At 35.8% G+C, this 17,500-nt stretch overlaps 1 protein-coding gene across 22 annotated transcripts in view; it reads left to right on the forward strand.

The window, feature by feature from the left end:
* The window catches only part of Ehbp1 (Eps15 homology domain containing protein-binding protein 1), a 745,592-nt gene that overhangs the window by 584,062 nt on the left and 144,030 nt on the right, over nt 1-17,500 (forward strand). For all 22 annotated transcript variants that reach the window (XM_067116677.1, XM_067116685.1, XM_067116673.1 and 19 more), the window contains one exon: nt 5,445-5,518. In XM_067116677.1, coding sequence (XP_066972778.1) covers nt 5,445-5,518 — 74 coding nt within the window. The remainder of the gene's footprint in view (nt 1-5,444; nt 5,519-17,500) is intronic.

The following is a 17,500-nucleotide window of genomic DNA, read 5'->3' on the forward strand; positions in this document are numbered from 1 at the left end:
TATAGGATCTGGACGAGATTTTTTTTTCTTGGGGGAGGAGGGTATGTGTGGGTGGGGAGGGGGGAGAAGTTCAGGGAAGAGGGATGTAGCCACGTATTTGGTAAGCTTTACCTTCCCCCTTCCATACCTTATAAGACTCCCCCTCCTCTTCCCCCTCCCCGTAGCACTACCAGGGGTAATCTGAGTCCATAAGGGATAGCATTGACCTAATGCCTTATCTTCCTGAACGTTGGGAGATCGTAGAGAATGAACTGGATGAAGAACGTACGTGTTCGTTTCTTGTTGATGCTTTTGCTTAAGTCATCAGAAACAATTTCGTGGGACCAGAATTCGCGAAGAGTGGGTGGCATTCTTTTAGATTTTGCTGTTTAGACCCTGTTATCAGGAACTGGTTCGTACTGTTTCTGAGGTTCCACTAATTGCTACTGTACAGTTCATTGTACTTTTGGTTAACCAGTTGATTGTACTCTGGGTTAACCAATTCATTGTAATCTTGGTTAACAATCTCTGATCGGCATCAAGAGTCCTCTGCAACGATAATTCTTTCTTGATTAAAGTATTGAAGGATAGACGTTATGATGATGTGTGTGTTACCTTGTCAAGGTAAACGACTTATTGTGGTTGTCAGCCCCACCTCATCAGTGGCACTCCCGAAATTTATGAGGAAGGTTGTCTGGGAGATTTAGGCTCTTCTGAAAAATTAAGTGTTTCTGTTCTTTTTTTTTTTTTTTTTTTTCTTACTGGAAAATTCATTGTCTGGCTTTTTCCTTAGCCCAGGGTAGTGAAATGCTAACTTGGTAGGGAGTCGACTTTAGTGCTCGTATCCGAGGTGAAGAATGCCATGGGGTTAACAACCCAAGATATATATATATATATATATATATATATATATATATATATATATATATATATATATATATATATATATATATATATATATATATATATAAATACACACATATATATATATATATACACATATATATACATATATAAATATATATACACACACACACACACACACACACATATATATATATATATATATATATATATATATATATATATATATGTAATGTGTGTAATTATGTGTCAAATTTTAAGTGTTGTTACATTTAGTGATCTCATTATCTCAATATGTCATTTAGCTCGCGAATTTAAAACTGATTGAGATTGCAAGAATCTCATTACGAATGTTGTGCCCATACGATAGGATATGGTCACTTGAGTAAGGTAGCAGCCATCCTCCTCAGGGGAATATATTATCAATTTTTTTATGATATTTCGGAAATCTGAGAAATTCCTCCGCAGCGTTTGATATTTTCACAAAGGAACGAGTAGCGCATATAAATGGCAGAATGAATCGTAAAGCGCTTTATGCCATATTTTAAGCTCCCGGGGCCGGTATTACTTGTAAAAATCCCTTGGCAGTCTGTGTCGTCACTTGATAAAAAAGAAAAAAAAGGAAGAGTAAAATAAATCAAAGAAAGAAAGAATAATGAAATTGAATAATAGAAGAATTCAGAATACACGAGTTTGTTAGCTTATAGGGGACATTGTATTTTGTGACCCGCCTGGTGGTCCCCTATTTGGATTACTGTGACTTCGTGAACAAATAATGCATAATTAAATAAGAGGTAAATAAATAAAATAATAAATATATAAATGGATAAACGAATAATTAAGTAAATAAATAATGTAGCGTTTGGGGAGTGTGTTTAAATGATTAGACATCTTAGGATTTATTTTTTTATTTTCAGGTATGAAAATCTTAACGCCATTACAAACCCGCCCCTCCCCCCGTCCAAATTGGGATATCTTGAAGTATTTTTTATAACATTTATTCATAAATTGATGAAACGCATATCTTTCGCAGCTTTTTTACTACGTCACTGACCAGTGAAATGCATTAGTTTTCCAAAGTGATCTGTGCGATTTCCGCACCAGGTCATTTATTTATCTTTATTTTTCAACGTAGGGGCGAGATAGTGCCGTAAGTGCACCTCATGCGATGCGGTGCACTGTAGGCATTGCTTAAATTTTTTGCGGCGTCCCTTCTGCCCGTAGCTTTGACCACTTTCATTCCTTTTACTGTACCTCCGTTCATATTCACTTTCTTCCATCTTACTTTCCACCCTCTCCTAACAATTGTTTCACAGTACAACTGGGAGGTTTTCCTCCCGTTACACCTTTCAGAGATTTTTACTGTCAGTTTCCGTTTCAGCGCGGAATGACCTCCTAGGTCCCAGCGCTTGGCCTTTGGCCTAAATTCTATAATTTATTCTGTTATATCTTTTATTCTTAACTTTGAATCATCAGGTATATATATATTTTTTTTTCATGGCGCGATTTCGTTATCAGAACTTGCAAAGTTATCGAGGCTCGGTTCAAGTACGTGTTTATGAACGTTTTCCTAAATATCATCATTCGTCGTTCACCTTCTTTGTTGTAGGGTGTATAGTCTCTCTCTCTCTCTCTCTCTCTCTCTCTCTCTCTCTCTCTCTCTCTCTCTCTCTCTCTCTCTCATAAAGTTTTTTATCTTATCTTCTGAAAATAATTTTCTTTCAAGTGTCTTGATTTAAAGAAACTAAATTCTCATTGGCATGTGTTGCTGATGCTGACTCGATTAAGCTTTCGGGCCTCAATGTGGACCATTCCCGTTCACACTAAATCAGAGTAAAGAAGTCATAATTTACTATGGCTCCATATTTTTGGACTTTTGTATAAATTTATTCGTAGTACCCTCTCCATTAGTTAGGTATAGTAGAAATGAAATACGGATTGTTTTCTTTAACATTCGAGGGGTGCTTGTGATATTTTTCGCCTTATTCATTCGTTTAAATTTAAATTGGATGCATTTTATGCTTTATTGTTTACTGTGAAATATCATGAAATTATTATTGTTCTGTTATCACTGGTATGCTTACAGTCATAATAAACCAGCCAAAGTGGCCATTAATTTTCTAAGCAAAATTCCACAGAAAGAATTCTTAATGTACAAGTACGAGAGAGAGAGAGAGAGAGAGAGAGAGAGAGAGAGAGAGAGAGAGAGAGAGAGAGAGAGAGAGAGAGAGAGATAAAAATAAAGATACGTTCGCTCTTTTACTTTCCTTAGATGTGCACCGGATTTATCTTTCATTAAATCTGACTAGGAATATGTACAAAATAAAATTGCTTTTAGAAGTCATGTTAAATGTTGAAAGTTGAATTTATTTTTCCTGAAATGTCTAGGTTTGATTTTGTCTTAAAAAAAATAAAACCTTTGTTTTGAAAGGTCAGAAGGTAAATAGAAGGACTGATTGGGAATGTAGTTTCTTATTCCCTTATTGTGACGTATTTTCGGTCGCACCAGATTCCTTAAGTCGGGTGCAAGTTAGTGAGAATTGGATTATCGGATGAGGTTGCGAGCCACATGCCCTTGGCCCCAACGTTTGTCACAGGAGGTTACAGACCAACGTCATTTAGCATCAATGAAAATTTTAAATTTTTTGCTTCGTATTTAATTCTTTTATAATTTTCTAAGAAAGTCGTATTATTGATTATAGAACTGATTTTCATTCCATTTAACTTTTTGTTAACTTTCTATGATGGAATAAAGGAGGACGAGAAGATTGACGTACTCGCTTCCCCTGATAAGTCTCATTTCCTTATTGTCCCCTTTTTAGTGTTCTGTAAAGGAAAACTATTGTGCCAGCTTTGTCTGCCCATCCTCACTTTTTTCTGTCCGCCCTCAGATCTTAAAAAACTACTGAGGCTAGAGGGCTGCAAATTTGGTTGTTGATCATCCACCGTCCAATCATCAAACATACCAAATTGCCTCAGCAGTTTGTATTTTATTTAAGGTTAAAGTTAGCTATAATCGTGCTTCTGGCTACGATATAGGATAGGCCACCACCGGGCCGTGGTTATAGTTTAATGATCCGCAGCTCATACAGCATTATACCAAGACCACCGAAAGATAGATCTATTTTCGGTGGACTTGGTTATACGCTGTACAGAAAACTCGTTTGCGCCGAAGGAACTTGGGCGCATTTTTCACTCGTTATATATTAGAGGTCATTATTATTTTTCGCTCCCTGGCTGGAGAAGGGCTCCCGAGCTTCGGTGGCCTTGATTATACGCTGTACGGAAAACTCGATTGCGCTTTAATTTTTCGTCATATATTAGAGGTCATTATTATTTTTTTTGGCTGAAGAAGGGCTCCCTGGTTGCTGAGAAAACTCGATTGCGCCGAAGAAACTTCGCATTTTTCACGTTATATATTAGAGGTATTATTTTTCGCTGGCTGAGAAGGGCTCCCGGAAAACTTGTGCTGTAATGGAAGGAACTCGATTGCGCCGAAGGAACTTCGGCGCATTTTTTCACTCTTTATATATTGGAGGGCATTATTATTTTTCGCTCCCTGGCTGAAGAAGGGCTCCCCAGCTTCTTTCTCTGCCGTGTGCCGAGGGCCTCGGCTCCACTATGGGGGTTTTGAGGTCAAGTGGCGATCTCTGTAGAAAGTGAGACAGGCTGGCCCCTTTGTTGTCATCTTTTGTTGGCTTTGTTTGCCTCCCATTTTCTTTTCTCCTTTTTTTGTTGGTATTCATCTGGCTTTTAAGTTTTTATGTCATGGATATTTTCTTTTTTCTCTCCACTGGTCTTTTTCAGTTTTGCGCCGCGGAAACAGTGTGGAGGTAATGGTATATGTGATATATATATACCAGGTCGTTTCAGTGATGTTTTTTGACGTTAGGCTGTGAGTGAGGTTGATGATGAAGGAATTTTGGGTATGATTTCTATAAAAATCTTTAAAACTAGGAATTTTGGGTATTTCTATAAAAACCTTTAAAATTATCACTTGAAGTACGCAGACGTACATTACCTACCACTACACGGAACAATAATGACATTGTATCATATCATCTTTGGTCGTTAGTGTAAATATTTTTTGTGCATATTTGTATCAGCGTGCCGAATTTTTGTATATAAACCGCTACAGGTGTCTTGATATATTGTGAGAGTTTGTACAGAATATTTTATGTGCCATTGGGGGGGCTTCTTGTCTTAAACCCGGTGTTCAGAAAACAAAGGGTTTAACCTCGTGACACATTAATTTAATAGAAGATGTTGAGATATCTGTTTAGTAGATAATTTGAGAGATGTTAAAACCTCTTTCTTGGTCTAAGAAGTGATATGGGTTATATGATGTGATCAGAAGAGACCTAATCTCGTTGCTCTCATTGTGTCAAGATAATGAATATGTTGTTGTTGCGTACAAGATCATGCAACGTTATGAATATGAAATAACTAATTTGACAAATATATTCTAATTTGACGAATAGAAAGGTTTAGATATGGGTGGAAGTCAGGTGCAAGAAGAACGGAGACAGACGACTTTGCATAGAGGCAATATTTCCTTAAGTAAATGTTTAATTAGTTCGTTTTCATTTTATTCTTTTCAGAGAGAAAGAAGAGAATCTGGAGAGACGCTTCGAGTTGTTGAATAGAGAACTCCGCGCTATTTTAGCCATCGAGGGTGAGTTTTTATTTGGCATCTGTTCTGTCTTTTGTTTTTGTTCTTTTGCTTTTGTTTATCGGTCAGGATGGATGAGAAACTTTTACCTGGCTGAAGAAGATTTCAATGGATTAATTCGAAAAAAGTGAGGTTATGCGTTTGTCAGGTGCGATCTGTATAGCCAAATTTGACATATATATCATGGTATGACAGATAAACCTTTATCTAAATTATTTTGTCGCCTTGAGAAAATAGCTTTGAAGAGAATATTAGGAATCAGAATTCGAAATGATATCATAAGGAAAATTACAAAAGTTCATTGTGTTGATGAGATAATGGTTAAAGGACTTGGAGATGGCTTGGACATGTACATCGCACCCCCGGCGGGAGAATAGTACAGTAGATGATATCGTCAGTTGGTTTCCTGTAGGCACCAGAAGAGTGAGTGAAAAGACCTGGACCCAATTGGTTAATAACATTGAGACAGGAGGTTGGAGATAGCTGAGATTTCACACAGCCAGGAGGAGATGAGTCATATTGTACTTTTATTAGGCATCAAGCAAAACATTACATAATTATAAATTGCCCTCAAAAGTTCATTGTATAATCACTGTAATTGCAACCAATACAAAGTCTAAAGCAAAACCGAGTACTAACAAAGGTTAATATGAATCCTTACAGATAATTTTCAAAAATTGCCTCGCAAAAGTTACTTTTTTAATTATAATCCGAATTGTTACCATACATTTGAAAAGTTTACTCTTATGGTATCATTCGGAATATCTTTTAAAATGTTAACCTTGAATAGCAAATTACAAAGATGGTTTAAAGTCACTCGGAATAATATCCTTACAACGATTACCGACCGTGCGAAGGCAATTTTCAATTTCCCAAAATCCAGGTTTGGCAAAGGTGCGCCCTTGCGCCGAGGATTCAAAAGGTAAGCCATTTTTTAGTTTCCTGGCAAATTCAGTCCTTCCTTTTCTCTTGTCGATGGAGTTTGTAGTTTACTGGATTAACTGGAATCGGCTTTTCTGTTTTGCAGAATTTGCATAATCATTTTTTTTCCTCGTTCTTCATTTTACTTCGAAGACTGGTAGTAGCTCACCGTCGGATGCTTTTCCGTATGCCCGTGTTTCACTAGGAAATATCTTCTTTGATTTATGGCAGAGAGAGAGAGAGAGAGAGAGAGATTTATAATCTTGGTATACTTCATTTTTGGTTGGTCCTTCCGTAAGACATTAAGTATGCTTGCGCTCGTTTTTGCCCTGTTGTTTGTGCTCGTGTGTATGTGCGGACATGTGGTGTTTTCACAGGTTTCTTACTGTGTCTTGTTAATTTGACTGGTGAACGGTATATTCTACACTTGATTTAAATAATGAAGGGAGATCACTTAGTAATATATCAAACTTATCCTTGTGTATTTCACTTCATTTGATGCCAACATACATAAATCAGTCTGAATGTTATTTTGTTGACAGTCAAGGTTGACTGCTATAATTTGACTAAGCAGCGTTATCAGTCCATTGTGCTTTTCATTTTGCTTTTCGTGAACATTTTAAGGTCCAAAGGGAATGATTAGAAGGCAGTTGTAATTTCGTATTGTTTTCGCCTTTGACGATCGTACTTTCAAGCTGCGAAAGGTCGAACTTAATTTTTCGATGCAACTTGCTACGACCAATTAGCGATGTACAGGGATTAACGTCACAGTTTCCGACGTGGATAGGTGGCGATGGACGGTATAAGGTTTCTTTTTTATTTTTTTGAATATTTTTTTTACGTCTGATTGACTGACCAACATTGACGTCTCATCTGTTTTACGTCAGTGACGGTTCTTATGAGCAATTTGAAATGAAACTTCATAATTAGTTATTTTTATGTTTTTATAGCTACTTTTGAAAATGCTGTTATATATAAAATTAAATGCTTACTGCGGTCAAGTTAGTGTACCATGCAGGTAAGTTGTGGACAAGAGAGGAAAGCAACTGTTAAGACTTGCCTGGCTTCTAATAATCAAAGTTGATAACCGCTTGTGATACTTTCCCTCAAAAGTGGATACAGAACAGACCAAGAATCATGAACTTTTAGATTTCATTTGAGAGACAAAGTGTCTTATATCGTGTGATGCGATAAGTTTTCTAGCGATGCAACCAAGTGGATATTGCTGTTGCAAGAAATTTTTACGTCTGTCAAAATTGTTTTGATAAATCATCCAAGTCTTTCTGTACAGTTACAGCAAGCCCTATCAAAACTATATTTCTATACACTTTTGTTATGACGCCTGTTCAAGTTTTTATTTGCATTATTCCAATTTTGATTCATGTTATTCAGAATAGTTTTGGGTGATATTTGCATGTACTCAAAGCTTCTGTAGGATATGAAAATTAATTAATATTGCTAATATTACTAATGAAATCACAACTTGCATTCCTTCTTGTGTAAGGTATAGGTTACACACACACACACACACACACACACACACACACACACACACACACACACACACACACACACCTTTTACACACATACACATATGTCTATATGTAAATATATATATATATATATATATATATATATATATATATATATATATATATATATATATATATATATATATATATATATATATATATATATGTATGTGTGTGTGTGTGTCTGTGTATAGACAGATAGATAGATAGATAGACTCAGGATATGTATATATTATTGATTAACATAACTGATAATGTTGATATCTTTTTTTCCGTAAAGAAATGTAATTTGAGTCTCTCAAGGAAAAAGAATCCTTACTAATGAGGAAAAGATAATTTGTTTTCCCATATTTCCCCAAAAACGTGGTGTGAGAGAGAGAGAGAGAGAGAGAGAGAGAGAGAGAGAGAGAGAGAGAATATCGCACTGGGATGTTTATCAGTGGGTGTCTTCAAATGATAATTCGACCGTCTGCTGCTTGTTCGGAGCTTAGTTGTTTGTTAATAGACGCGTATTCGCGAGATTAGGTCTTCCTGGATGAGTTTGTGCATGTTTGTTTCAATCCAGCCGCATCCGAGTGTGCTTGTGTGTATGTCTGGTGTGTGTGTGTGTGGGTGTTTTTTTTTTTTTACAGAGATCTGTCTGTGTCTGTGTCTATCTGTGTGCGCGCGCGCGCGAGAGCGCGGCCGAGTATGTGCACGTACAGCTCTTTACCAACTAATCGGATTACTGTCGGGTTGCCCTAATGTGGCGAAAACACACGCCAGTTTCTGAGTCTCTCTCTCTCTCTCTCTCTCTCTCTCTCTCTCTCTCTCTCTCTCTCTCTCTCTCTCTCTCTCTCTCATAATCACTTGTCTTTTCTCTCTCTCTCTCTCTTACACACACTGTTTCTCCAATGAAATCTTTCTTGGAGTTGCTATCAGCATCATCATTATTGTCGTTGAAAACACACGCCAGTTGCTCTCTCTCTGTGTTTCTCCAATGAAATCGTTCTTGGAGTTGCTTTCAGCATCATCATTATCAACATGAAAACACACGCCAGTTGCTCTCTCTCTCTCTCTCTCTCTCTCTCTCTCTCTCTCTCTCTCTCTCTCTCTCTCTCTCTCATACGCTCTGTGTTTCTCCAATGAAATCGTTCTTGGAGTTCCTTTCAGCGTCGTCATTATCATCGTTGAAAACACACGCCAGTGTTCTCTCTCTCTCTCTCTCTCTTTTACACACTGTTTCTCCAATGAAATCGTTTTCGTTTAGCTGCTATTATCATCATCATCATCGTCTCCATCATCATTGATGAGTTGATGTTGACGTTATGGGTTGAAGTTGATCGCAGTTGACGATGGAATATATGTACAGACACATTTTATTATTTTTTTATTGTTCCACTTCCTGTATTCCTTCTTCTTAGTACAGGAGAAGGAAGGCTTATATCCAGTTTGGGTATTTACCGTTCTAACTAATATATGGCATTATTTCTCACCACCGAAAGGAAAATTATTATTATTATATTATTTTATTTATTTTATTTTATTTTATTATTATTATTATTAATATTATTATTATTATTATTATTATTTTTTTTTTTGTCTATCACAGTCGTCTTATTCGACTGGGTGGTTTTTATAGTATGAGGTTCCGGGTTGCATCCTGCCTCCTTAGGAGTCCATCACCTTTCTAACTATGTGCGCTGTTTCTAGTAGCACACTTTTCTGCATGAGTCCTGGAGCTACTTCGGCATCTAGTTTTTCCAGATTCCTTCTCAGGGATCTTGGGATCGTGCCTAGTGCTCTTATGATTATGGGTACAATTTCCACTGGCATATTCATATCCTTCTTATTTCGATTTTCAGGTCTTGATACTTATCATTTTTTCTCTTTCTTTCTACGCTGGTGTCCCATGGCATTGCGACATCAATGAGTGATACTTTCTTCTTCTTCTTCTTCTTCTTCTTCTTCTTCTTCTTCTTCTTCTTCTTCTTCTTCTTCTTATTATTATTATTATTATTATTATTATTATTATTATTATTATTATTACGAAATTATTATTAAAATTTTCTATTTTCTTAACGCAGTGTACCATTTCTAACTAGTATTGAGAAGTTTGTATTTTTATTGTCTATAGATAACTCTAAAGATTTTATGCTTTATATTCATATTTATGTGTGCAGTAATTATAAGCACATTTATATGTGTATTTGTATACCTTTGCCATAAAAATCACGGCATAGTTTAAATATTTCTGCAATTGAATGATAATGTGACGCTTTATGTTTTAAAATATTATTAGAGGCAGGACATTTTTATATCATACTTTATTTTTTAGAGAATGTCAATTCACCGAGATGTAAAAAAATTGTTTTTCCTACGCTAGTCATCTCATTAGTTTGACTTTATATTTTTGTCATCTTGTGCCTTCGAACTTACCGTAGTCAGTAAAGTTCGTGAGCTTTACAATGTCACCAGAACCAGTATCCTAGCGTAATAAAAATTTTTATTAATCGATTTGATAACACATTAGAAAATTATATAGTTTCAGGTTACCCACTAGAATATTATATAGATTACACACTAGAAAATTATATAGATTCAGGTTACACACTAGAAAATTATATAGATTCAGGTTAATCGCTAGAAAATTATATCAATTCAGGTTACATACTACAAAATTATACAGTTTGCCCACTAGAAATTTATATAGATTCAGGTTACACACTAGAAAATTATATAGATTCAGGGTACACACTAGAAAATTATATAGATTTAGGGTGCAATGTAAAATTATATAGATTTCAGAGTACACACTATAAAATTATATAGATTTCAGGGTACGCACTATAAAATTATATAGATTCAGGTTACACACTAGAAAATTATATAGAATCAGGTTACACACTAGAAAAAAATATGAGGATCCTAGTTACACATCAGATATATATAGATACATTGTCCTATTTTTTATCTACAGAAAGATAAATAGATTAAAAAAAAGTATGAGGCATCCATAAGGTAGAGAAGAATTTTAACTCGATCATCCGGTTACATGATTTAATTAATAATAATCACGACTTCAGTAGGATAGAAGAATGTCGAATGTAGTTAGCATACGTATCGACATCGATTAAAACCGTACGCGTTGATTGAAAGGAAATTTCAGGGCCCGAACCTGATTAGAGAGGGGAAATAGAATTTGTTGACGGTTCGACATTCAGATGGGAATTAGAATTTTTTCGGCATTTAATGAATAACCGGACAATAATGATTCGCAATCGCTGGAAAATTGCTGCTCGCGTTGTTGGCTTCCGGAGAACCAACGACAGATGCTGCTTTGCTTCGCTCCTGGGTTTTGGCGAGTGTTGTTTTGTGTCTGGGTTGGGGTTGTTTCGTGGTTGTTTTGTGATTTTATTTTAAGTTTGTTTTATCTGATGCTGAAGGCCACGTTGCCGTGGTTTTGTGAAATTTTTTCTTAAATATTTTGATATTTTGAATGTTGTTCTGCCGATATTTTGTGAAAGTTTGTTTTACTTTCAGTTTAAATTGTTGCTTTAGTCCTGTTTCATGATAAAAAAAACTACTTCCTTATCTTGTTTTGCTTCTATGTATTTATTTTATATTTTACGGACTGTTATCTGACTAGATGTAGAGAGTTTGAGAAATACCCTGATCACATTTGACTCACATTTATAATTAATTTAACAACACGCAGTAGATGCGAAACGCGGGGGTGGGGTGGGGTTGAGGGGGCCATAAGAATTAATTCAGTTAAATTGGTAAATAACAGTAAACACTGGCACACTAGTACCTGGCAAATATTGTCCAGTTGGCAACTTCTTGAATGTTGCTGTAGTTATTATTTTATTAAAATATTATTTTACAACTGTTTGGTAAAATAATGTTTGTCCTCCCCTGGAATTTTAGTTTGCCTCGAATGTTAATTTGTATTGTAAGCATTGGTAACTTACAGTGTACATACACACAAACACACACACACACATATATATATGTATATATAATTATATTTTCATAAGGCTTAAGGGATGAGGTTGCTAGCCACATCCCCTATTTCTTGACGGGTGTACTGGTGGGTGGTAGGCCGGGAGCGATTCGCGAACATAGTAAAAGTGAATTAAGTGTTAGCATTCTGGTTCTCAGTTAGCCATGTAACGGCGTTGTTTGCACAGTGCCAGATTTATATATATATATATATAGATAGATAGATAGATAGATAGATATATATATATATATATATATATATATATATATATATATATATATATATATATATATATATATATATATATATATATATATATATATTCAAGTGTGTGTATATATTTGCCGGCTGTGAACACTGCACTGCCTTTCCTTCACCCGTGAGCGTTCTGCGAAGTTTGGCAGGCTTTCGTTTTGTGTCTGTTGCAAATATTGATTTGTTTTCGTTTCATGTTTTTGCTGCGGATATTGTTACGCTTCTGTTATTTTTGTTCTGTTGCTAATATCCTTGCTTCTGCTGAGAGCTTTGTGAAACAGTGTTTTGTGGCCGTTCGCCTTTTTATGGTTTAGAAATTGCTTTGCTACTTTTTTAGTTGATGGCTTTTTTATTTTGGGTTGTGACGATTAAATGCGAGTACTTTTTCAATATTGATGATAATGTTTGCTTTTTAGTTTCTCTTGTATATTGCCATAGGTTCGGTAGAGAAGTTAATTCTTTTTGTATTTTGGTGAAACGTTTTTTTAATTTTGTGTGTATATCACACGGGTCCTTGAATTAATTTGGTTAATATATAAGAATGATATTACTTTAGGTAATTTTAATGGAATTTTTTTTTCTTAACACAAATATGTCATTTGGAAAATGAACGACTACCGGCGACTGACCGCGTTCATATAAGGCAGCTTGTAGCACTGAATCTGTTAATCAATTACCGAAATCATGTGGAGGCTGAACACGTAAACTGACGCATACTGATGACGTGAATAAAATATACAAGTAAAAAATGCGCCGAGGTTTCTTCGGCGCAATCGAGTTTTCTGTACAGCCGCTACAGCGTATAATCAAGGCCAGCGAAAACAGATCTATCTTTTGGTATAATAATGTATGAGCCGCGGCCCATGAATTTCAACCACGGCCCGGTGGTGGCCTATCCTATTTCGTTGAGAGAAGCACTATTATGGCTAACTTTAACCTTAAATAAAATATGAAATACTGGGCCTAGGGGGCTGGATGATCAACATACCGATTTGCAGCTCTCTAGCCTCAGTAGTTTTTAAGATGTGACGGCGGACAGAATAAAGTGCGGACGGACAGACAAAGCCGGCACAATAGTTTTCTTTTACTGAAAACTGATAAAAATCGAACTCTGCTTAATAAAGACCTGATCCACTGAAGCATTTTCATTTTCTTTCGAAGAAGCGAATATGAGATAGATGCGATCTACCCTTAATAGAGGACTTGAATCACTGAACCCCTTTTGTTAAATTTTCAGTTTATTACGAAGAATTCTATCTCTCAATTTGAGAGTTTCGATAACTTGACCTCAGCGGGGACTTGCAGTAAGAGAGATTATAATTCAAAGGCAGAAATGTTTTATTGGAATCCTCAACTAGAATCCCTGGTCAGTATGAAGTCAGTCACTTGAAATTTGTTTTGGAATCCTACTGAAAGAATGGTCTGGCGCTAGAATGTTAAAGTGAAGATTGTGACTTAAGCAAGACCCACGTCAATCATTCCCTCTCTGATTGTCCCTCGTCTGTGTGGTGTAAGTAAGCGTGCTTAATTATCTTGCCTCCCTGTATTAACAGCGTTTCCGCGGATCGTAACAGAAATACGAGTTCGTTCATGTGTCCGTATGTGCTAGTATTATGTCCAAAATACGCAACAGTGAAAAATAATGGAAGCCGAAGAAACATCCAGGTAATTTCCCCTGTATCATAAATGAAGTGAGGCTGTCGTTAGACTTATGGGAAATCCGCATGTGCTATGTCACTACTGAATTTCATCCTGGGGAATTATTGCTCGCAAAATCTGCGTCCAGCGGTGCTCAAGGCTCAGATGACCTCGTAGGGGGTGGGTGGTGCCGTCAGTGCATTTCACGGGGTGCACTGTAGGCATTACCTTTCGGCCCCTAGCTGCAACCCCTTTCATTCCTTGTACTGTGCCTTCATTCATATTATCTTTCTTCCATCTTGGTATCCATCCTCTCCTAACGATTATTTCAAAGCGCAACTGCGAGGTTTTCCTCCTTTTACACTTTTTCCTTTGTAACCTTTTACTCTCAATTTTTCTTTCCCATGGCAGAATGACTTCATGGGTCCCAGCGCTTGGCCTTTGCGTAAACTGTATTCCTATTCCAAGGCTCAAGTGAATTGTCGGGTGTAATCAACATTGTTGTGTTTTTTTTTTATCGTAAGCAAGAAAGAATGTTCCTAATTACAACGATATCGCTGTATGTGTTAAGGGAAAGAATCCTTTAATTGTAGAAGTGACGGCGATTTTTGAGAGATGAGCGTGGACACAGAGACAAGTTATTAACAGGGTAGGAACAGAAAGCTCTTGACTTACCTTTTATGAAGACAAAACGATGTTGATATCAAATTAAGCTGGCTTTTTACTGTATTTGACTACACCTGAAACTTATGAAAATAATGAATGAGTCGAAACTCTGATTAAATCCTTTTCAACAAATGTAGTCGAGATTTGTGTGTACATATTTTCATCAGCTTTTATCACTGCTTGAAAATTTATACATGTCTGACATTTGTAAATCTCGGCCTGAAAAGAATCGTAAGCATTAAAGAAACATCAACATGAAACGTCGAGTTTAATGGAAGGAGACGTTTAAAAAAAAATGAGAAGAGGGAGTTAGGTGGGAATAATATTTTGCATTGTCTATCATTTTTTCTTATATATATATATACACACACACACATATATATATATATATATATATATATATATATATATATATATATATATATATATATATATATATATATATATATATATATATATATATATATAAAACTGTACAGTAATCACTTTTCCAGTCGCCAGACTGCGCCTATGCTCACTGGCATCACTGGTAATTCAGTCTTTCTACAATCATCATCAGTTCTCTCTCTCTCATATATATATATATATATATATATATATATATATATATATATATATATATTTATATATATATATATATATATATATATATATTTCAGAAAATATGGCTGCTACAATTTTAAAGGACACATATATGCATTTCATAGCTTCAATGCTTTAAGATGTGATGAAAGAATTTATGGAGTCAGATGGAAGTAGGTCGAGAGACTCGAGGTAAAATCTTTGTGTTCAACAAATAGTTTGATTCCTCAGCAATATTGCCAGTCAGGTGATCTTCCGAAGTGTTATGTATATTCGTGAGTACGTGCGTTAATTTGATCTAGATTACGCCAAAAATCTGCCCTAAAAGTGAGTTTGATCGTTCATTAACGTGATAGAACTGCAGTTGTCTAGACGTAGCTTTGGAAGGATCCAGGCTTTGAATCGGCAGATAAGGTAGAGTTTGAAATCTCTGTTTTTATGGGAGAAATTGAACTTGTGATTTTTACCATGATTTTCTAATCATTATGAACTTTTGAACTGGTGTGGGAGATTTAATATGAATATTCATACCTCTTTTGTATTATTGTTTTGTCATGTTACGTTTGCCATATCTTGGCTATGCATTTTACACTTTCCATTATTGTGTTTTGCATTTCATATGTTTTTGGGAGTTTTCTATCATGTTTAATTCTTCCGACAGATGTCTGTGGACAGATGTCGGTGGACAATGGACTGTTTCGAATAACATGTGGTAGACTGTTTTTTTGACATGACTAATTATTGATTTGGGGAGTATGTGAGTTTGGATATAATTTACATTATTACGAATAGTCTGAAGTTTGGATATAATTTACATTATTACGAATAGTCTGAAGTTCTAATGGGAAAGGCAACATAAGCGAATGGGCTTCGTTACTTACAACGTCGGTGTACGGGCCTCACTGTGACCCATTGCTACTTGCACCGGACCAGTAATTTATTGATGCAGTTATCAGTAACATTTTGGTTTTTACACAAGGCAGTGCCATTAACGTACACCAAACCGATTTTTTTTTTTTAGTATGGTACCGAATTGTGTATATAAAGTCTCAAAACAATGTTGATTCAGTCTCCTCATAACATAAAAAAATAAATCAGAGAACAAGGACTCTTTTTTTTTTTTTTTTTTCTTGAGGGGTTTTATTGATATTATGTTGATTTATGAAGTGATAATAAGTTTATGCGGGTAGTTATGTAAACAAGTTAATTTTTATTGGTAATAAGTAATTTTTGATGGGTATCCGGTCATGTTGAACCATGCACAACAAGTTAACGGCCATATTGAATTTTGTTCATGCTGAATAATAATAATAATAATAATAATAATAATAATAATAATAATAATAAAGCACCATGATGCGTTCGTCCATGTGATACATTATGATATGTGTAATTAGTATGTTTATATATGCGTACGTCCATGTGATGCATACGTTAATCTTTGTGCATGTCATACATGTGTTCATGTCGTACTTGTGCCCAGATAATATTTACATAATTGTAGTAACGTAAGTTAACCTCCTTTTGCAAAATGTGTTCCCGGAATACTTTTCAGTTTAGACAGACCAACAATGTAATCCGTACGGGAGGGTAATGCATTCCACTATGTAAGTAAATAAAAACACTTTATTGAATATATTCTGTCATTCGTAATAAGGCTGAACAATTGTCTTATTTTCCTCGCTTCAGGAGAGGAAAACTTAACCGCTTTTTAGTTTCTGTAAAAGAAAACTATTGTACCGGCTTTGTCTGCCCGTCCGCACTTTTTCTTCCGCCTTCAGATCTTAAAAACTACTGAGGCTAGAGGGCTGTAAATTGGTTCGTTGATCATCCACCCTCCAACCATCAAGCATACCAAATTGCAGTCCTCTAGCCTCAGTAGTTTTGATTTCATTTAAGGTTAAAGTTAGCCATAATCGTGCTTCTGGCAACGATATAGGATAGGCCACCACCGGGCCTTGGTTAAAGTTTCATGGGCCGCGGCTCATACAGCATTATACCGAGACCACCGAAAGTTAGATCTATTTTCAGTGGCCTTGATTATACGCTGTATCGACTGTACAGAAAACTCGATTGCGCCGAAGAAACTTCGGCACATCTTTTACATATGTTAGTTCCAACAATTGTGCTTTGAATTCACATGCTTACTGTAACAGTTGCTATGAAGCCATGGAGTCGTGTTACCTTTCATTGCGCATTCTGATATTCCCATCGTAAATCTAGTTTTTAATCGTTGTTAAGGTAATTCAGAATTTTCAAATCCCCTGGGAAATGTCATGTCACCGCTCAACTTTTTTTATCGCCGTAGTTTTTTGCTCTGTAATAGCAAAATGGAAACGTAATTCGCTTTGTCGCTAAAAAAAAAAAAATCCTTTTACTCCATTTTTGCTGGGGAACGTTTTTGCT

The sequence above is a fragment of the Macrobrachium rosenbergii genome, chromosome 14 (assembly GCF_040412425.1).
Source record: "Macrobrachium rosenbergii isolate ZJJX-2024 chromosome 14, ASM4041242v1, whole genome shotgun sequence".
Lineage (NCBI taxonomy): Eukaryota > Metazoa > Arthropoda > Malacostraca > Decapoda > Palaemonidae > Macrobrachium > Macrobrachium rosenbergii.